This window comes from Condylostylus longicornis, unplaced genomic scaffold (assembly GCF_029603195.1).
Source record: "Condylostylus longicornis isolate FDR11 unplaced genomic scaffold, ASM2960319v2 ptg000017l, whole genome shotgun sequence".
Classification (NCBI taxonomy): Eukaryota; Metazoa; Arthropoda; class Insecta; order Diptera; family Dolichopodidae; genus Condylostylus; species Condylostylus longicornis.
This window is the reverse complement of record NW_026577986.1, coordinates 2,380,888-2,404,962: the sequence shown is the minus strand read 5'-3', so window position 1 is coordinate 2,404,962 and position 24,075 is coordinate 2,380,888. Positions and strand designations below refer to the sequence as shown.

Genomic DNA, 24,075 nt, shown 5'->3' with positions numbered 1-24,075 from the left:
TTCTTTTTTTTTTTTTTTTGAATAGGTTTTGCACATAAGAAAACCGTTTAAATTTTTTTTACTGTTTTTTTCCTTGTTTTGTTTTTTCATTTAGAAATTAATTTATTTTATTTTTTAATTTTTTCTAGTTTTAGAAATTCGTTTGAGTTTTATTAAATAATTAATATTATTACTAAACAATATTCTTGAAAACAATAAATTATTGTAATCAATAAAAAAAATAAAAGAAAATTAAAATATGAGCGCAAATTGGGGATACACTGATCAAAATGGTAAGTTATAAATTTTTTTTAAATTAACATTTTAAAAATATATAATATTGTATACACATGTATGTTTTATGATATATATAAGTCAGTATTTACACTATTAAAGTTAATATGAATTTAGTTTGATTTGTTTAAAATTTAATGACAATTGGATCTTATTTGATAGCAAAAATTAGAATGAAATCTCATTAAACAATAAAACCAATGAATAATGTTTGATATTTTAAATTTGTCTATAAGACATGTTTGTTTAATGTTTTCAAACCGATCTTAAATATGGAAACAAAAATAGGAATAATGTTCTTAATTTGCTTTAAAATTTTGCAATCGTTTTGATAGAAATTAAAATATGAAAATTGCATGGTATCATGAAATTATAAGCTTATATTTAAGAAATAAACATCTATTTATTTGTCAACATAAGTTTGTAATGTAAAATGTCACTTGAAAAATTGTATAAGAACATTTGCAAAAGCACCCTAATTTAAAATGAATTCGGCTATAATAGTATATTAGTAGCATTTTTAATCGGCTGCTTTCGAAAACATCTTTTCCAATGATAAAAAAAAGTAAAATACTTGTAATAGAAGTAGATCTTTACCGGACTAAATTTCATGTATAAAATCAACTTGGAATGGTTATTCCTACTACTTCAATTTAAAAATAATACGATTTTCAAATTTAATTTCTCTTTTAGATATATGTAGATAGATAGAATTAATTTTTAATATTTTATAAACAATAAAATTACAAATCATCACTGCTACTCATTCGGAAAAAATTTAAAATTTAAAAATTTATCAATTCGTGCAAAATATTCAATTAAATTTATGACAAATTTAACAATTTTTTTTGACAATGTACAATTGTATAATATATATGTATGTATGTAGATTACTCAGTTATATAAGAACTCAATAATACAAATACGTCATTTATTGATATTTGTTACAACAACAATTTATAGTTTTATGACTAATTTTGAGATTGTGAAATTTTCGAGTTTACTTTTATAAAATAATATTATATAAACACAAATAGTATTGTTTATACTCGGGTGATGCTATTTAATAAAATTTTTATAATATATATTACAGAATAATGAATTCAGAATTATATAAAAACTTTTCTGATATTTCAAAATATATTAAATTTTCATATGATTGTTTATTAATTTTTCCTTCTAAGAATGCATTATGTAAATAAGGGAAAATTTAATAATTACTTAAGCTTTAAGTAATTGTGGGAATAATTCAAGAAAACAATCAGGTTCACTTAATATTTTTTAGTTTTTATAAAAGAAATATAAAATAGGTTAATAATTACTATTGTCGAATTGCGGAAATAATTTTCGAATATTTATTAATGAATAAATTTAAGAAAGAAATGTAACTTATTCAAATACAAAAAGTAAATGAAAATAGAAATTATTGTAAATAACAAATTAAGACAATACAACATGTTTGTCAAACATCTTTTCTAATTAAGTATTTAAAGTAAGTAAATTTTCAAATAAAACTAATTACATTAAACAAAGACATATTAATTTCATTATTTGTTTACTAATAGTTTATTTTATTTAATTAAATAAAAGAATTAAGTATAAAGATATTATTATTAAAATTTCCTTTTAAACTTAATTTACATATTCCAAACGTGATATAATGTTGCACCACACAATTACATTATTTGTATTTGCCGTATTGTATGATATAAAAAAAAATTAACTCGTGATATTAACATGTTGATTACTTAGCTTGACAAAATAATAATGTCTCATGTGATACTTTCGTTCATACTTATGCTATGATCATACAATCACACGAATACAATTGAAAAGTTGAGAACAGTATTCAATCCCTATCAAATATCGCACTTGACTCAAATTATTGGAAAATAAATTATGCATACATATTTTCTTGTTCTTGTAAATTCTAAAATTTCATTTCTTTTTGAGCTGGTTCATTTGAATCCTATATAATTTTAAATACCCAACGAATCTCATGTTATGATTGTTCAAATTGGCGTCTCTTGCAAGCATGTTTTCCTTCAAAACACATTCTAATTTAATGATTTTAAAAAAACAAAATTCTTAACAGTTTATCAGTCTCTGTTTTGAAATTATTTCAAAATTTATCTCTTTTCTTTGTTCAAAATAAACATGGTTTAAAAATTTTTAAAATTACTACATACAAATACCATAATGTTTATTTAATTTTATCTCTTTAAAAATTTTTGATAAAATTATGTTTTCACATACCATCATAAATCGTGAGTTTTTAAGGGCATAAATTTTGAATTTTTTTTGGAAAAAAATCCGTGATAACCTTTTATTTTTTTCCATTTTGTAAACAATTTTTGATAGGTGTGATACCCATATAACAATATTAATAAAGTTTTGTTATCTTACCGCCAGCTCTCAAAAAATAATGTTAAAAATTTTAAAACCTTATCATCACTTGTTTTTTTCTGTTACTTTTATAGTTACTTATTTAGTCAAAATTTTAGTTCGGTAAATTAAATAGTAAATTTAATGAAATTAACTATTTGATGTTAACAACTAAACAGAAATTCAACTTGTTGAACAGATTTTCGTTAGCTGACGCTTACTTCATATACATTAGTCTATATATAGAAGCTGTTTAAAACATTGCTAAGTTAGTTGTTGAATGAATTGCTAAGCATATTTGGTTTTTTATTATAAAACCGTCAAATAATATAATAAAATTCAAAATTGCTTTAAATTATATGGTATCTATTAATAAAAAATAGCAAAGATTTAAAGAGAACAACTCTGTATCCACAATTCAAAATTGTGTGCTGCCCATTCATTGAGCTCAATTATTAAAGTATTAAATGTCTTTTACTCTCAAATTATTAGAGAACCCAAGCTGTTAGGGTATAAGATGTTTCGGCTTGTAGGTACAGAATTTTATTTTTTATAAACAAACTAAATATTTTGTTTGTAAACAACAATTATTTTTAAAAAATATTCAAAAATTTGATGGCAATACTCGTAAAATCTGTTTTGAAAGCTGCTCAAATATTGAAAAAAGTACATATTGATCTTTAAAAATTAAACAACTTGTAATATTTACTAATAATATTGTACAAATTATCTTAATAGTGTTTATTTGACACAAAACATAAGTTTAAATAACAATTTTTTTTAACACTTGCATACAAGACTTTTGACCTAAATTTAATCAAATACAAGAAATAATTGAATTGAATTCTTTGTAAACAAATTATAATTCAACCTTGTTTCATTTTAAGAACCTATATTTTTGATATTTATTTTATATAACTTAGGTTTCATAGATTTCATTTCTACATATTCTGAACTAAGAGCTCGTACGTTGTACATGTACACTGTGATAGAATGTGTTTTGAAAGGTGATTTAAACATTTATAATTTCTAATATATACTGCGATCTAAACCTGTGTGTTTAGTAGTACTAATTAATAACAAAAATTAAATTAATTAACATGGATCGCAAGATTGATTTTTCTTTTATAAAATTTTTAATTATCGCTATTAATCAGTGTACAAAATTTTTTGATTGATTTCTCCCAACTAAAACGCAATATCATTAAACACGTTTTCCCGATAGGTTATTATTCATTTCCAAAAAACGTTGAATTTGTTAATAAAACTTTCAAATGTTAGTCAAAGTTAGTACCTACATACACGATTAAAATAAATGATTTTACATATCGCAACTCTACATCAAATTTGAATTAATTAAACAAACAAATGTAAAGTACAAATCTACGTGTATAAAAGAACGGGTGACTTTTCAAACCTATTTTAAGAGATCTGTTATCATCCTTTTTTTAAAAACATGAGATGCTTTAACCCACCGATTGGCAAATACTTTTAAAAGTTTCAATGATTTCGGAAGCTGAATTTTGAGTTAATACATTTTTGTTGCTAAAGTCCAATGTAGCTACGGAACTATTTCATAAATCAAACTTATATTGCAAAAAATAAGGCGCTTGCTATACTAGATAAAAGAATACCATAAATTAATATCAGTTAGTCATTATATATGTATATAGTAACTAATTTATTCAATATTTAATCCTTTTTGCTTGTTATATTTATTCTGTAGCATTTTGTAAAGATTAAGCTTGAAAATTTCGAAATTATTTTATTTCTGAATTTTTTTTATAATATTTTTTATTGTAGTTTTAATTTTTAATTTATATAGAAAAAACCCGTAAATTCCGAAAAAACATATGAAATACAAAACTTTAATAAAATTTTCGTAAATACAAAATTCCCGGAACATAAATATTCCAATATTCAACAAAAAATTTAATAAATTTTCTACTTAAATCTATAAAATCTTATAATCTTTACGCTTTCATGTAGTAAACTGGAAATGTAAACGTTTTTGTATAAATACAATCTTATTTTATTCAATTAGTAAAATCCCACAGATTTTTTTAAAATTTAGACCTTAAATTACATTTATCGTAAGTTTTTATTAATAAGAAAGTTACTGTTAAACAAGTTTTTCTATACAAAGGTTTTTCCCCCGTCACATAACATAATAATTTTCTATATTTAATTGCATTTAATATTCAATGTTTAATTTCATATTAATAATAAATTATTAAAAATAAAAATTCCAATTTAAGTCTAAATTTTAACTTTGAAAATGAAATGGAATAAAATTTAAGTAGAATTTCGTATAACAGAATAATTCTGGGAATTCATAAAATAATTGCAATATAATAAAAAATTTATGAAGGTATTTTTGAATTTTAAATAATTACACTTGTTTCGGTAATATGTACATTTTTTTATAACTGCTATGAATGTTTTAAAATAAGGTATGGTTAGGCTATGTGACAAATTTTTGAATATTGCTATTGCACAAGTTAATTCAACTTGTTGACTGCTTTTAGGCTCCTTTTGGAAAAAAAAAACAAAACGCATTCCTTTATGGAAATGTACTAATGTATTTGTTATACGCTTTTAAAATTTCAAGTAGCTCATTTTAAATCTGTGTACAATAAACATATTAGCCACCTTTTTTTGATTATTCTTAATTATAATTTTATGAAAATTTGGGAAATTTTTTCTTAACAAACATTTTACATGTTCATTAATTATTTTGTTTACAAATTTTTAATATTTTCCAAATTTATAAACAAATTTATTTTTAATTATAGTGAATTCTTTTTAATTTTAAGTATAATTGGAAAACCAAAAAAATATATTTTGCCATTTTGATTTGACTGTCTCTACCTTCAATACAATCGAATTATTAATGATCGCTGCAATCTTTATTTAAAGACAATCTATATTAGGGTCAAATGTATATATAGGTAATGGAATGTATTTTGAAATTTTAAAACTGCAATAACAATTACTTTTTTTTCTTACTTCAATGCTCCCAGGACCTTTCACTTGACTTTAGTGTCATGCATTAGAGTTAACTAGGCAGTGACCAGCCCGTCATAGTTTTCTTTCATACTAAATATTGAAGGTTATAAATACTTATTTATTATTTATTTTTGTTGGTGTACAATATCGAATATTACAGATACATGGGCAATTAATTAGACTTTATTAGTATATTAGACTTTATACAATATTAAGTCTATACATGTACATATGTACTATAAACTAATGTTAAATACATTCGTCTAGGTCATGAAATTGAAAATATTTTTTTCGAACGGGAGAACAAAATCTACACATACAATTAACATTTCATATTTCTTTCTGATACAATCCGATCCGATTAATGAAAGTATACCGTATTTCTTAAACATTCGGCATATTATACAAGCAGTCAAAATATTTATTTTCTTTGAAAAAAAAATTTATAAACAAATCTAAACAAATATTTCTTGTTTTTCTTATTTTTCTTCTTAAAATTGGGGCCATTAATATATTAATATAAACATCAGTTTTATTTTAGTAATTAAATTTTAAATGCAAATTATGTTTACTAATAACAAAATGTTCAATTTAAATGAAATCAATTATTAAGTATTTTACTTATTAAGTAACTTAATATCGAATTTACGAATAATTGAATTTTGAAAAATTATAAACAATATCTAAAAATGAATTCCAAGACAAAATTTATATCAGCTAAACAAATATTGGAATGTTTTTGTATTGCTTATGAAATATTTGTCCAAACGTTCTGGCGATTTCCTTATGATAATCATTAATCATTGTGATAGCAAAATATTTCATTTTTTCTAAGATTAAATCTCTAACAATTAAATCATTTAAATAACCATGATTTTAATTAAAACTATAATACAAATTTAGATTATAAGTACACGAATTCAAAATTATAACAAATGCTCTTAATAAACAACTTGTTTTAATTAAGCTTGTTAATTTGACTATATCATAAAATAAATGTCATGAAATATTCTAAATTTGACCGCTGAGATTCATTTATTTTTAGAAATTTAAATAAAAATTACATTCATCTGTTTTTTCTATATTTAAAATTTGAATATTTCTCTCTTCGTTGTAATAATTTTGTAATTTTTTACTGCAACGTTATTAGATATAAGCTTTTTGCAGTAAATAAATTACTAATTGTACTTCTTTTTCAAATGCTAAATAATTCAAAACTTCTGACTGGATTTCATTTAAAAATTTTAAATTGAGCTATTAAAGACATGAAATTGGTGTGTTGTATATGATTTTAAGAAACAAAATTATTGTACTCCCATGAAATTCAAAATGTACTTCTGTGCATAAAATTTCGAGAATCTTTAGCAACCATTAGCATTAGAGTCTTCAGCAACCATTAGCATTAATGGCAAGAAGTTTTAGTAAAATCAGTAGTTTATTTAAATTTCAAATATATTCTAAAATAAAAATTTAAAATTAAACATTATGAGAATGAAACATGTGATTACCTTGTTTAAGTTTTATTAATAAAAATTAATTGCTCAAATTCATGATTGTAATTATATACAACTTTTTATAGACACATACTTAATTGAATGTGAAAATTATACGCTAGCTGGTATGTAATTATTTAGATACACTAGAAATTAAAGATTGTATTTGTTTAAATTTTTTTAATTACTAATTAACAACTTATATAACATTTATTAAATTTTACACTTGACTAAATCTGTCTCTCTGATATTTTTTTTTTTAGTAAATTATTTTGTAATTTAATACGTTTTGTTACTTGAACATTAACACACCTATTCTAATAATATTAATTAATTAAGTCCAAAAATAGTGCAGAAAATATTTTTGGTATTAATTAATGTTAATTTATTAACAGTTTGAACTTAACGACAAGCTACTATTAAAATTGAAAACTTAAAAATATTTATGTTAGTTCTGATCTTTATAAAAAAGCTAGTCTATCGCATGTATGACTTATTTTTCGTATTGCAATAAGATAAATTCGCTTAAATCACATCAAGTCAATTAAAGTGGTTTCGAGCACATTAAGATCAAATATTTCAGTATTTTTTAGAAGAATATGACAAGCTTTTTCTGAATTACGTTTATACTTTTATTCAGCAATTCGATTTTTCTCTATTTTATAAACTATTTTATCAGATTTTTTGAATATTCCTTTAAACTTAACCAATTTTTAAAAATGATTTCAAGCTCAAATAATAAAGTTGGTTCAAATATAATAATAATAAGCGCCGTTTTTCCCACTTTCATTGAACTTGAATGAATATGAGTTTCCGGATTGAATTTATGGAAAATACGAATATCGAATAAGAATTTCTCTTAAGGTTGTACTAAATAAACTTGGCAATTTGGATTATTTGCTCCAAAAGTGCATTTCAATTTCAAAAAACTTGTTTAAATTTCTTTCCATTTCAGTCAAAGTGCAGGCGATACATTACCCAAAAATCCTAAAATATACTAAAAACAGAAAAAAGCAAAATGTGATATTAATTAATTTTTAATAAATAAAATTTATTTATCGCGTTAAAAATCACGTGCTGAATTTGAATTTAATTTTTTTTCCATTATATCATTCACATTCTAATAGTGAATTTTATTTTCTATTATTAAATTTAAATTTATTTATTCATATTCAAGTGACGTTTTAATTTGTAAGCGTTTACAATAAATTAATTAGCATTTTCATATTTTAGATTTTTATACACACACCACATACATACATATACTAGCTATTTATTAGGTTTTGATAAAATGATTGCAAGCTATATAGAATTTAAATTTTTTGATTTCTATACAAAAAAATAAACTATACTTTTGCTTAGTTTATCTTTACTGACATTTTATTCTTTTTTTTGGTTTTTACTATTTTTGTTGTTAGTAATTACAACGAAACGACCTTGTAATTCTAGAATACAAATATCAATATAATTTAAAAACTTTCTAAATAATATTATGACTAATTATTAATTAAATATTTTCTGTTAAATTAGATAAATGCATATATGTTATATAAAACAAATTCATTTTTATTGAAGTATGTGAAATACGTGTATAACTTAAGAAAAACATTTTATATGCCGCAGTAAATAAATATTTTACAAACAATTATTTTATATTTTAAAACAATAGTGAAGAGAAATTCATTTTAGCAGAATTCAGGTGATAAAATAAATGTATTATATTATATTACAGGATGTTATAGTTTCTCAGTTGATTAAAGCACTTTAAGATTTTTCAGTTATCAGTTGGCCGATACTAAAGCTTAAGTTAAGAACTTACAGTAAGAACTTGTAATATGTTTACTCGGTAACCAAGGTTTATCTTGACATATATGACATTAATGATTAACAATAACATTGATATTATCTCAGTCGTCGCTGAAAAAATATCATAAAACAGTTAAATGAAGATTTGAAAAAAAAAACTTAAACGATGCGGCGCATTGAAGGAGTTCAGCGTTTAAGCTGGATTCATTGGTTCGTCGTTTTTGAGCTAACCTATTTATAGTAGAACTATTTTTTCTCTTGATTGTTCATTGGTTCGTCTAAGAAAACTGATCGTTTTTTTTTTTTGTTATGATGCATTTATTACTTTTTTGACAAGAATTATATATTATTGTAATAGTTCAGTATATGTAAATTTGACGTTTTAAAAAAAAAGCTCCGCACTAAAGTTGAAGTTGATTCAACTTTTTGAGAGAGAGAGAAAAAAAGCTGTATTAAAATTAAAGAAAATGTTAAAATTCCAAATTTTCATGTAAAATACATTAGTTCGTTGTTTAACTGACGAACCAATGAATGCAGCTTTTCTGAACAACCCTTCGATGCTACACAATTTTTTAAATATATACATCAGTTCAAATCGGGTATTAAAGTGAACTATGCTATTCTGATTGCAATGAATCTGTCTGTATCCGATGAAGTTCTTTTAGATGAATGCTGTTTTAGACTAAGTCAAGTTCTTACACCCCAAAACAGCATAAATCTTGTAATGCTTCTGTTTCATCTCCTCTGTTACATTTGAATAGTTTGTCTTTGTTATTATTTAACAACATTGAACCAGATTTTTTAATTTTCTATCAACATATATACATACAACCAATAGAAGGTGGTCTAGTAAGTGACATGTTATTGATAGTATACGTAATTTGTGTAATGTACTAAATGTTTGTACACTAAAAAAAAATTTGAAATATTATAATACGTATTTCGAACTGGTATGTATCAAAATCAATAAGAATATCAATTATTATATTTAAATATAATTTTATAATTATAATAAAAATTTTCCGAAATTCCCATATCATATATAGAAATCAAAGTTTTTATATAATATATGGCCTTTAACAAATATTATTTTACATATATACATATACGAAATTGCAATAAAAAATTTTAGGTATGCAATAATTTTCAACAAAAACAAATGGACATTGTGCAATTCCGGTAATTACAAGCTAGCTAATTAAAAATTATTATACGGGAACAGTTGCTTTTAAAAGTTAAGTAGTTTTTTAATAGATATAGCTTTCATCATTTACGATGATTTTATTACAAATGTATTTGTATTGTTTATACATGTACTATAATGGATATAGTTTAATTTTCTCTCTCTGTATAAGAAGAAATGTATGTGCATCTGAATTTTCTTTATTCTCGACTATTTTGTAACAGCGTATAAATATGTATAATAACAAAAGTTTTATTATACGGTTTTCAAATTATATTTGTGAATATTTACTTAGAACTTACATGACAAATAAAAATTTTTGTTTTATATTTGAAACATTTAATAATATAGTACTTTCAAATTGAGCGCAATATGCACTATTTTTTAGGAATGTCACGATTATTAAACATATCTACATGTCTATTTGTTAAAATAATTTAAAAAAAAATGTTTTTTTAATATTAAGTAGCTATTACTTAACCTAATTTTTTTTTGTATAATTAAAACAAATAAATTATTTAATTATATATACATATGTATTTTACAATTTACAGATAATTTAACATTAAAATTGTATGTTAATAATGAAATTACAAATTAAGATTGCATTCGAAAAATTTTTTTAAATAAAATTAGTTTTTTTGAATTTATAATTGAATATTTTAAAAAAAAAATTAATTAGAATTTCAAAAAGCGAATTGTTATTAATTGCAATTGATGTATAATTAGTGAAATTTCATTAAAGTACCTACATATTTTTTGCACGCATGACTTTCAAACATTTGTGACATTTACGTAAATGTCAATTACTGCACTATAATTACTCTCATTTGAAATTTCACATACGTTAAAGTATACAAATGAAATGGAAACAAATAAAAATTATAATACATAGACTCCGATTAGGTTATTGTTAATAGAAATTTATTTTTTTAAAATTTAAATGACAACTTTGAATCAGATCATTACTATGTACTTACTCTTTTAAGCCAAAAGATGTCTCTTTTTCAATTATTTCTCATGATATATTTTAATATTAGTATAATTTTTATGATTTAACTTTGCATTTATAATCGTCCGATATTCTGGAAATCAAAAATAAATAAATTAATACTTAATTTTTTAATTATAATTCTTAAATTCTTTATAAAAAGTACACATAATTAAATTGCAGTATATTAAATTTAAAAAAAAGTATTTAAAATGTATGCTTTTTATCTTAAATTAAATTGGAGTCTTAAGGTCATATTTTAAAATTATCTGTCAGCGCCTCATAATATTATTTATCTATAAATCATTAATCTTAAAAATTTTCATTTTTGAAAAAATATTTGCATTTTCCAGTATCAGTAACTGAATTATTATTAACTTTCGAATAAATAAAAAATAAAGATTTAATTTATTAAACAAAATGTCAATATGACAAAATGAAATCAAAAATGCATTATTTATGAAATTTAATAATAAAATTTGTTTTTTTATTCTATATAAGTAAATTGAGTCAATCGCTTCTATCTTTTATATAAAAAGTAAATTTATTCGTAAATTGTAGCAACTATTAAATAATTTTTCATCTTATAAGAAATTATGAAGTATATATGCAAGTGTATATATATATACAAAATATTAAAATATCAAAAGAAAATTGAAAAATCATAACAATAACAAATTATAAATTAAAATCACTTCGTTTTCATTTAAAAAAATAAAATTAAAAAGAAATCGTTTAAAATAATATTTAATATTTCAATACTTCAATAAAGATCATATTGCTTTCATATTGCTTTGTTCAGATCTTTAAAATATTTCATAATATTCTTTATTTATGCGTTTCTACACTATAATTGTATGGATACGGGTACGGTATTGGTACGAATACTATTATCACTTGTTCACAGACTTACATTAAATTTCATCTTTCTCAGAAATGATTGTGTTAAAATGTGAATAATAATTTTCTCATATTACTTTTCAAATATATTGATAATAATTAATGTAAAATATAATTACTTTAAGAAGAAATTAAATGCGGAAGTTTGTAAACTGTAATTGTATTATTAATAATCAGTTTATTTCAAATTATTAAAAAAATGTAATAAAATTTGTACACATTCATTGACTTCAATATTGCAATAAAACTGTGTTGCTATACACTATTCTGAAATTAAAACTCAATTGAGTAGTAATTGGGTATTAATATGTACAATTTCGAAGTTTTGCAATCCTTTTTTCCACTCAATTTTATAAATATTTTAATTTTTAAACATAAAAATCACTCATATATTCAAATATTTGGAAAAAAATAATTTTTAATCAGAGAAATATCTTCCATTTACATAATATGAAATGTGTTCTCTTAGGGTGTCTACTAAAACGAAAACCTAACGTCAATTCGACTTATTCAACAATACTGTTTTAATTACTGAATAAGTTAATTTGACGTCAAATTTGCATTTCAATAGACGCTTCATTACTCGTATTATTTATTGTATAGGCTATGTTAAACTTAAGACAATATCTAAAAGTTTATTCGACAAACTTAAAAAAAAATTATTTTATTTCTATTCTAAATTTTTATTAAAAATTTGAAATAAATTTATTCAGCCAAAAAATGAAGGATTTCAGACAAGCTCTAACGTAGAAAGAATTGATTATACTTTTTGTAATTTAATTTTCATTTGAATTTATTACATTTACCCGTATAAACTGTTATACTGGGATTCTAGTTTCATAAACAATATTCTGCAACTCTAGAAGTTCATTTTTATAATCTTAAATTTATTGTTTAATTAAAATTAATTGAGATACATATTTCTACGATATATATTACAACTTATTAAAATCTTTTTGTAGTTTTGATTTACATTTTAAAAACGAAATCCCACTAATTAAGTTATCATTTTTCATTTTAAAAACATTTCTGCCTAGTGTGCAGTTACAACTTCTTTTATCTTGCATTACTCAATTATTTGGTTCATGTATTTTGAGGACATAGACTTAATTATATATTAAAGTAATATATTTTATATGATATACTCGTATGTACTAAAATATGAGCGAAATATGTGTATATTTATACAAAAAATAAAATGATCAGTTAGATAATAATTTCCTCTATTTCATTTTTAAAATTGAAAATTAAGATTGAGTGAAATTCATTCCCATAAAGAATTGTGTCTATATACATGCACTTACAAACCCATACATGTAATATAATATCGACAATAAGTGTCATTTATAAAATAAAATATCTATTTAAATTACATAAAAAAATTTCTTTTGAAACTTTTATACCGCTCGAGTGCCATCGAATATACCAAGCAAAAGCAATCAACTTTTAATTTTTGATGTTACCGAAATGCATTTTAATTAAAATGACAATTAAATTTTTCAAAATATTATTTAACTTTTGTAATGGCATATACAACAAAAATTATTTGACTCTCTTAAGCAGTCGTGATTCGTCAAGATACTAAATAAAACAAAAACAATTTTGATTTTTTTATCAGAACTTCAAGGTATACAATTCGTTGGTTTGATAAAAACTTATAATAAAGTGTATGAATGCATTCCACTTTGACACTGCACACATGCATTGTAAAACAGTGCCGCCTATATAAAATTCAAAATAAACTTAAAGATCAAGAATTTTTAAAAGGATCCAAATATGAAGTCTGGTCATTTTCTCTCAAATTTAAATTAATATTTAATAACAATTACATATGTATGTATATATGTACATGTAAGAAACAAAGATGGAACACAAAAAATTAATTTTAGAAAGTCGAAATTCCAAATGATAGACTTATACATATGAGAATATATAATGCTTCCATATACATACTATTCATTTAAATACAAGTATAAACATTCAAAACCAGTTTGAAAACAGAACACCTATATTCTAAACATTTTATCAATTTCTAAAATTTTCTTTAACATAATAAAGTTAAGAGCTTTTTAATACAAACATACTTATAAGAATGAGTTTCTATAAATGGTAATTCTTTGGAGGAGGGCTGACAAGAAATGAATTGAAATAAATAAACCGTTGATTTCAAATTGAACCAGATTTGTTTCAATATTAAAAAATCAAATATTACAGATTGTTTATATAGAATATTCTTCATACATAGAGAAAATATTTAATGTTGGCTTAATGTAAAAATCATTGTATAATTTTGAATAAAATATTTACCATTAATTACAGTGGCATACAGAAATAATCGAAGATTTTTTATAAATAAAGGTTGTATTCCATATTGCCAACAACAAAATTTTAAAACCACCTTTAAACTGTATGTAAATCCAATTTAATAACATTGTCAAATTCGGAATACAAATTTTGACAATAGCACTTTTCTTTTGGGACAGATAATTTTTTTAAAATTCTTTTTTACGAGTACCATATTCTTGAAAATTATCTGCACATTAACAATTTTCTACACCAAAATTCATTGCAAAAAGTCAAAAACCAGTGTTATGTCAATTTAAATGTTAAGTAACGTATGTTAAATGTTAACAATCATACAAATTTAACAAAAGGCATCCTGCTTCTTTCAAAAACTCTTTCAAATGTACGATTTGTACTCCTCTGCATTTCGGAAACACATTTTGTAAAATTCGGACAACATTGCAAAAAAAAATTTTAAAATACAATATAGAACGTAATAGATTGTGATAGTTTGCGTTTTTTTACAAAGTTTGTGGAATACCGCCACACACTTTGACTTATCATTTTTCTACCTAATTAAGCTATTCAGTTATTTTCAAATAAGAAAATAATATTTATTCAATATCAAAAGCTGTTTCTAATAATACAACAATTAAGTCAAAACTAATTATGCATAATTTATATAATTAATTATGTAACTATTAATGCATATTAATAATCGTATACATTCGGACAGTATTTAAAAGATTTGAAAATCAATTTCTGATGCATCCATTTAACACTGAATGTAAGTATATAAATATATCTCGATAAATTGAATACGATCATATACAATTGTACTTATTTGATGAGCGGAAAATTACCAAAAATATCAAATCATAATCGGAATCGAACATTAATAATTTTATTTGATTGTATTCAATTTATAATATGCTATAAAAAAAAACAAAGAATGGAAAAAATATTTTTATAGTTAAAAAAATATTTCATTTAATTACGTTTCATTAAAAAGAAATTTATTTCATATCAAAGGAAAAAAACAAAGAATAAAAAATTCATAAGTAAATTAATTCAAATAAATTTTTTAATAAAAAAGATTTGACAACAATTTAATTTACGATTTTCCACAACTATATACAAAAAACACAGTGGACAAATCAAAATTTATATTGTTGGCGACAATAAGAATATGACGAATTCATAATAATTTTTATTTTTTGGTTTAAAATATTTAAGTTGTCAAATTTAAATTGAAATTGTTAAAGCCTAAATTGGAAAGAAAATGTCATTAAATAGGAATTTTTAGACTTACTCACTTATATTGATTCTTAATCAATAAAATGTACATAAGTTCTTGGCATTACTGAGTAATGAGATTTTAATTTTAGTATGTACTTATTCTTAGCATTCGAGAAATCAAGGAATCACTTAAAAATCGATTATTAGCTAAATTATTATTGATTGACATTAAAATAATAGAAATTTCTTAATATTTCAATTTTTTTTACTCGAAAAACAAATTATGTGCACATGTATTAAATGTAATTATAATTATTGGTAAATAAAAATACTATACATGGTCCAGCCATATGAATCTTTATATAGAAGAAATTTTTTTCTTTTCTATAAATGAAATTAAAATATCATTAGATTGTTTTCATAATTATTAATTTTTAAATTTTAATTTCTATCAGCTTCTTATTATGAAATCTTACATCATTTGACAATAATTTAACAATTATTATAAATTTATTAATTTATAATAGTTTTTGAAAAATAGTTATTAATTAAATTTTTAATCTCCTACCCGTTGTAATTCATTTTTTTTATTGACTGAATATAGGCAAATTAAATTTGCTTTGCATAATTTTCTTCTATACATCTTAGGTATGCTTTTTTTTAGTATTCATACATATTTTTGCCCATATCACGAATTTATGGGGAAAATCCTTTGACTAATATAAAAAAGAAATTTTTAAATATTTTGCAATTGACAGAAAAAACCTGTACGAAATTCGGGTTACTATGGTATATGTATACTGCTATATATTTTTAAAAATAAAGTACCTTTCTTTGAATTTACAGTCTACAACATATTTTTTTCCAAATTTTTTCAAAATTGTAAGAATGTGCAATAGATAGTCTCTTTATATGCTTTCGATATTAAAAAATGCTTAACAAATTGCCTTTAAATATCGATCTAAGAAATTATAATATAAATATATGTCATATAATTTTTTATTTACATGTTCCTAAATGTTAAAATATGAGCACCACCAAGTTTTGAGCTATTTAATATTAACTTTGCTTAGTAAATTTGGTATTTTATTATTTAAATACATTATATTTACTTTTTTAATATTCAATTATGTATACTTGATCAAATATTCTACATAAATACAATCAGAATATTTTAATAAATTAAAGTTTATTATATTAAAATTCCATATATGAAGAAATGTAATTAAAAATTTTATTGAAATTTACGTTTATATTTCTCAATATACCTATAATTTAAATAATTTTCTATTTTTAAATCATTTTTATATTTATTAACGATTTAGAGCTTTCATTTCCTGTACGATTAATTTGATATAGCAAAATCTAAGGTCGAAATATCAAAATTTTTCTTTCATTTTTATAATTTTAAAATTAAAAGCATAATCACTTTTATATACCCTTTAAAACGAATTAATTTTTTTGCAAAATATTTTTGAATAGTCAAATTTGTTTTATAAAAGAATTGACTTGCAGTTTATAATACATGGTTCGAAATGCTTAAATTATCAATTGAGATTTTATCAGCGATGATCCTTTCTGAATTTTAATTCTAAGCACGTTTTATAAATAAAAATAGTTAATTAAATTTCTTCTCTGGTTTAAAATAATTTTTATGTCATAATAAATTTTAAAAAGTTGTTAAGATTACTAAGACTTTCATGCAATCAATATAGTTGATAAATTGTATAACTTAATCGGGACGTGACTAATTTTAAAAATTTTTGAGATATAAAATAGTTAGAGCAACTTTTTCAAATCAATATGCGATCCTTTATTTCACTTGTCGTAAAAAATTAAAAACTTAAAACGAATACAAAATTTTAATTATATAAAATCGTAATTATTTTAATAGCGCAACTTCATTATTTAGTTCATTATTTTTATTAAGAATGGGTTAGAAAGAGAAATCTTTGTCCTCTTTTGTAGTTCAATAAAGCATAAAGTTCCTAAATGGCACTGGAAAAAAAAATACATATTTTAATTTAAATTCAAGCAAAAAGCAAATAACTACTTTGAAACATCTTTGTGAATTTTAGTTTTTTATTAAAATTAATTTTTTAACCTTTGCGTATTTAATCATTGACCTGTAATCATTTATAAAAAAATAATTGTGTTTTACCGGTCAACCATTAATCTTATATTTTTTATGAAAATGAAACAAAAACTGCACATGCTAATTTGACTAAATCTTGTATTAACATGTGTTGTTGTTATTGTGTGCCTATAATTTAAATTTTTTCTTTCTTGTTATTTCACCTTGATTTACTTATTAAAAGACCATGCTTTTTTAAATTCGACGTAATAATAATATGCGAAATAAAAATATTTAAGCGCCTTATGATTTCAACACTCGCATCTAAAACTTAACATAATGAACTTCTTTGCGCATAGTATACAACCATTAAAAAATTTTTTTTTTGGTTTTAAATGCTAATAAAAACCCTCAATGCTATATATTAAACTAGCTAGGTTTCGTTATAGCTTAGTATGTGGTGTACATACATACATTACATAGTATTTGAGTACAATAGAATATGCGATAATTTAACCTTTATTTTAAACTTATATTTACCTGCAAAAGTATGTAACGTATGTGTATAGTTTTAATATAACACGAAATTCTATGGACAAAGTATTTTTTGTAGTAAACCGGTTAATATACACTTTTAAAACCAAAAATAATAGATTTTGCATAATTTATATATAAGTAAAAATTAACATTAAAAATAATATTTATACAGGTAATAAAGCTTACACGTGCGATGACCATATTTGTAGATAAATAACCAAAATTTTCAAAATGAGTATACATATATATATATATATATGGAGTATACAGGTATGCACGTATGTACATATAATTTAAATATTATATATTAAAATCTATACAATAATAACTTTACTTTTTATTAAGTGATCTTTTCACGAGAACTCAATTTGTAATTTTAATTTATTCTCTAATTCACAAATGTAATAAAAACCTTATAAAATCATAGCTTTAACCATACGAGCTACAAATTAACTGGGACGTGTAATTAAATAGTATAAAATTCGGAATATCAATTGGTGGTTAAAATATTAATCAAATTACCAAACAGGTTCATAAGTAAAACAGAACCATTCTTTTTTATTGTATAAAACAAAAATGACATTTTAAGGAATTCTATAAGGGTTGTTTTAAGTGTTTTTCTGAAAAATTTAAAAAATATTGTAAATTCTCGTTTTTCAATACGGATTCTTTGAAACATCGTAGAACTTTATGAAATTTTGCAAAATATGCTCATACTCATAAAAAGCATTCGAAATTCGTTGCAATTCCTTTAACCCTTTCGACCCGATTTTTGAATAGTGTAATTAGCACATGTTTCACATGTGGGATCTATCACCTTTATATAAAAAGACTGCGAATGATAAAAAAAAAGTTGCCTTAAAATTCAATGATCCGAATCATGTAAAAACGAAACGGCACGACAGAAAACCAAATACAATGCCATTTTTAATTTTTAGGGATGTTTAAACTTTCGTGGTACATAATGTATACCCGCCGGGTCGAAATGGTTACGTCGGATTTGAAACGTATAAAAAGAGCAGTGCGAAATATTATTCAATTGCAAAAGTACCTATGTTTAAAAAAAAATTTAAAATACGGAAAAAACGTTCTAAGCACATAACGCCGCAATTTATTCTATGTAAGAAATATTTTAAATGCATGTATTATGCAAGAAAATTTATTTGAAAAGAAAAGGAATTCATTTCAATAGAATGACATAAAAATTAAAAAAAAATCGATTTCAACATTTCTAAGTTTTCTTTTTCGTAATAAATGCATACATAATGTTATTTTCCATTTTCTTTTAATTTATTTTTTTAACCTTTATGTTTAAAATTTTAAAAAAATTTGCGAAATACCTTGACCATGGTACATTATTAATGTATATATTATGTAACATTTCAGCCATTAATCAATTTTATAAAAAAAAACAAAAAAAAATAAAAATTTCTCAAGTCAATCGATTGTCACCATCATACACTCAATACAATATGACGTTCTATTCAAGAACACAAGTATATGCAGATATATTCATACATAAGTAACGCTTATGTAGACAGATATCTACCCTATACATTCTACTTTCGTATAATTGATCTGAAAAAGAAAACAACTTTTTCATTATATTGTTAGCAATTTTCTATGCTTTTTAATTATTATTGAACTTGACAGTATTATTTTTTTCTCCCAAAAACTTAGCATGCACTCACAACAATCATAAAATTCATATATGAAAATTTAATGAAACAAGTACCTAGACAAACATAATGTATAGTAATAGCGCTATAGTAACACAATTTTCAATATCAAATTTAAATTCTATCATTTTATTTCAAGTGTAAAATTTTTGTAAAACAAAATTTTTCATCCAAATTATGATTAATTACTCCCAAGTATACGAGATATACTCGAATATGAATTAAATAAATTTTATTAAATCTTAACATATGTAAGCACTTATTTATGTCTAGAATTTGTTATAGTTATCTGGATATACAAAAGAGTTTATTAATAAGTCACGATACAAATTCATTAATAAGAACATTTTTTATACATAATATTTATAAAGTATATCCACATACATATATATATATATATATATTTTTTTTTTTTTTTGCATTCTAACGTTAAATATAATGTTCTTTATTTTTTTGTTAGAAGCAACTTATTGAAATCTAAGAAATGTGTGTAGTATATACAGTGCAACAATTTTTTTATTATCATTATTCTCTTATTAAAGCTTGAGGCCTTTAAGCATTTACGAATTAGAAATTTCTATTTAACAAGATAGAAATTTCTAATTCGTAAATCAAAATTAAAATGACAAATTTATTTTTATTTTGTAAAGAAAAAAAAAAATATTTTAATAATTTTTTTGTTAGATTAAGTTGAGAAAACCATTTTGGGTTGCAAAATTTAAATATTTTTATAAAAAAAAACTGTTCTGAAGAAGCAGTTTGCTCAATTATAAGCATTTCTAACTAAATAGACTAAACTTAGTCTGAAAATCTAGTACTAAAGCAAAGTTGCTGTTATTCCTTTAATTTTGGAAAAATGAAATTAACTGCTTTGGTGGTCCCTAAAAATCTAGTACCAATTATATAATTCGAAAAACTATACGTACATATATTCAATTCCCTATAAAAATTTACAATTCAATACAGCCCAATGTGATTTGGCGGACATTTCCAGAATAAAAAAGAAGGAAATACTAATTTAAATGTTTAGCCCATATTAACATTTAGCATAAAGTATACGACAAATTAGAATAGCATTTTCAAAAATACCAACATATAATTAACGTAATTGTACGATTTACTCAGCCTACACTGTATATATCGTGATTATTACCAAAAAAAAACATTCTAAATTATTTTGATTTATTGTGGGATGCATCTGAATAAGGAAATCATAAATACAATGTTAAAAAATAAAACAAAAATAAAAAAAACTAAAATGAAATTTGCATACTTGCAATCTGCAAGTACACTATTAAAATTTTTTACTTCGAAAATATTTTAAACATTCAAAAATTGCAAATTTCCGTCTGTGTATTTAAAATTTAAATACAATTATATGTACTTGATCAAAGAATTGTTTTAATAATATGGGGATATATTACGTAAATTTATTAATTGGAAAAAAAATGGACTACCTTGTACATTACTATATACACAAAGTACACACTAACTGCATTCTTATATAACTTTTTATATTAGAGCTTATTTTCAGGAAAAATTCAAATTATTGTCATATGCTACATGCTGTATAAGAAAGTAATTGCACATTACATACACATATTTTCTTTTCTTATAACAAATTAGTTAATTTCATATTATAAATGATGCTAATAAAGATATTACAACTATAATTATTAAAGTATGAAACTCTTGAAAATATTATTTAAATTTATTCATCTTAATACTAATTCCAGTAGAACGAAGGTTGTATTGTAATAAACATACTACACCCTCCTATTACCTACATAAACAATTCGATTATCCCATTCCCAATCCTGTTTTTACATTTATTATACTGTTTATATAAACGTGGGTATACTGTAGCTCAATTTATAATTGAAATACATGTATGAATGTAGATACATATGTATATCGGCTTCTTGATGATGTTTTGACTTAATTTTGTTTTTCTTAAATTTAAAATTTTAGCGTTCATTGAACTTATATGTATTTTTCCGTATTATAGCTATGCTGTCACACATACAAAAAAAATTATTTTGACACAGTAGTAAAAATTGTATTGTACAATCACAATTATTAATTTAAAATAAATTAAGTATGTGTGTATGTGTGTATACATTCTTACAATCTTAAATTTTATTTGCAATAATTTCTTTACTCCGACTTAAATGTTTAACTATTAGTTTCCCATATTAATAAACTCTTGTGATATAATTAAAAAAACTCAAAACAATTTACAACTTGAAAGCACAAAAACAATTTCGATTCATAGAATTTATTAATTAGATCTTGTATGTTAATTAAAATTGTATAAAAATTTTACTAGTACATCTGGATATATCAAAAACTACTCTGTTTTCACTGGATTTGTTATGATCCATACATATGTATATTGTCCATTAAAATATTGGTACTTTTATAGATTATTAAAGAAAAATTGTTTTGAAAATCTTTTAACAAAATAAAACAAAAATTAAAATACATTTGTATAAGTTTGGCGTCTGTATTTAACAAAATCTGAATTAAAAAAATTTAGTTAGAATTACTGCTCTCTATAAATTTCATATAGTAAGCTATTGGACAAGATACATTTAATATACATATGTGTGTACTTGAATCAATTAAGATTTTTTTAAACAACGTATAAGGAAGGTATTGTAAAAGGTCTAAATTTCGTATGTCCAATTTTCGTATAGAGATTACGAAATTACATTATTAATTATTTAAAAGAAAATATTAAACATATTTTCCGGAAATTTTGTATGTTAGTCTGGAAATATAACGAGTCGACTTAACCTGTTTACTTATATGCAGAGAAATAATTAACAGATTCCTTTGTTAAATATATTTTAATTCCAGTTTATAAAACAATAAAGCAATTAAATATTTAGAGAATATCAGAACTCGAAAACCGAATTAATACAAGCTTTACGGAACTTATATTTTTAATTATATTTCTAAAAAAACAATTAATGTAAATTGTTGTAGTTTCGTGTTTGAGTTCTATTTGTCAACGAAACTAACCGCAAAATTTTAAAGAAAATCGCTTCATAACATGTGAACCTTTACTAAGTAATAACACAAATGTAGATTTTTCTAGGCCTTTGGAACTAAAAGGTTACTACAGTTTTCCTAAAATTTCTTTAACATTATTCATAAAATATACAAAATGTGTCGATAATGTTACGACCGCATCCGATTTTTATTGACGAAATTATAGCCGTAACAATAGAATATACAAAATTGAAAAGCTACATACATATTTGTATACATATGTATATGTACATATTACATATTATGTACAACTCAATTGATTAAACCGACTTGTAGGAATATTCTTTTTATATAAGCTTGCAATTCAAAACAAAATTTCTATAAGTATGTTATTTTTCTTTTTTAAAAAGAAATCACGTTTTCAGTCAAAATTTTTTTTATAAATTAATAATAAATAATTCATAATTTTTGAATTTCTTAATTTTTGAATATTATTCACGTGTATGACACACATTATGATAAACCATCAGCAAATGATTCACCAACAAATATGTATGTTGTGTTTATAAAAAAGAGAAAAGTAAAACAATTTTCGTAAATGATTTCAGTCATAATAAAGATTTTTGTGTTAGCATAAATTTGGTGATTTAGTAAGAAATTTTTTTTTAAAAGCGTAAGAAAACAATCTAGCTATACAAAATGTTGTGAACCTTCATTCACGATTTCATTATATCAATTTTTTTTCCATTATTGTTGTTTTTTTCACTTTAGTTTTATTTTTTTTTTCAAATCAAAGTGCTTGCTAAAGGCATTTTTATTTAAATTTTATTTTACCGTGATCAGGTCTACAATATGTGAGCACAATGTCAATGACACAAATTCATTTCTGGTTTTCAAAAAAAAAAAAACATTTACGTTTAAAAAATTATTTCATTATCATATTGTGAGAGAATCGGCGAAAAAACATTTTTTTTAAATTTATTTATTATTTAAAACTTAAAAAAGTTTTCAAAACAAATGCACTACAAATGTAAAACAATGATGAAAAATAGTAAGTCTTTTACTTATTTCTGTGGTTACAAGCAAAAATTGCCTAAATCTGAAATTGATTATGACAGTTTTTATATTACTCCCAAATTATTCGTATATATTAATTTATATTAAGTCAAAAATTGTTAAAAATTTCACATTTGGCGCTGAGCTGCATTCTTACCGACCGTATTGCA

The 24,075-nt window shown here is 22.5% G+C and overlaps 1 protein-coding gene across 1 annotated transcript in view; it reads left to right on the top strand.

The window, feature by feature from the left end:
- The window catches only part of LOC129606054 (carbonic anhydrase 2), a 39,488-nt gene that overhangs the window by 917 nt on the left and 14,496 nt on the right, over positions 1-24,075 (top strand). The window contains exon 2 of the mRNA XM_055516115.1: positions 129-272. Within this exon, the coding sequence (XP_055372090.1) occupies positions 239-272 (34 nt within the window). The 5' untranslated portion in view covers positions 129-238. The remainder of the gene's footprint in view (positions 1-128; positions 273-24,075) is intronic.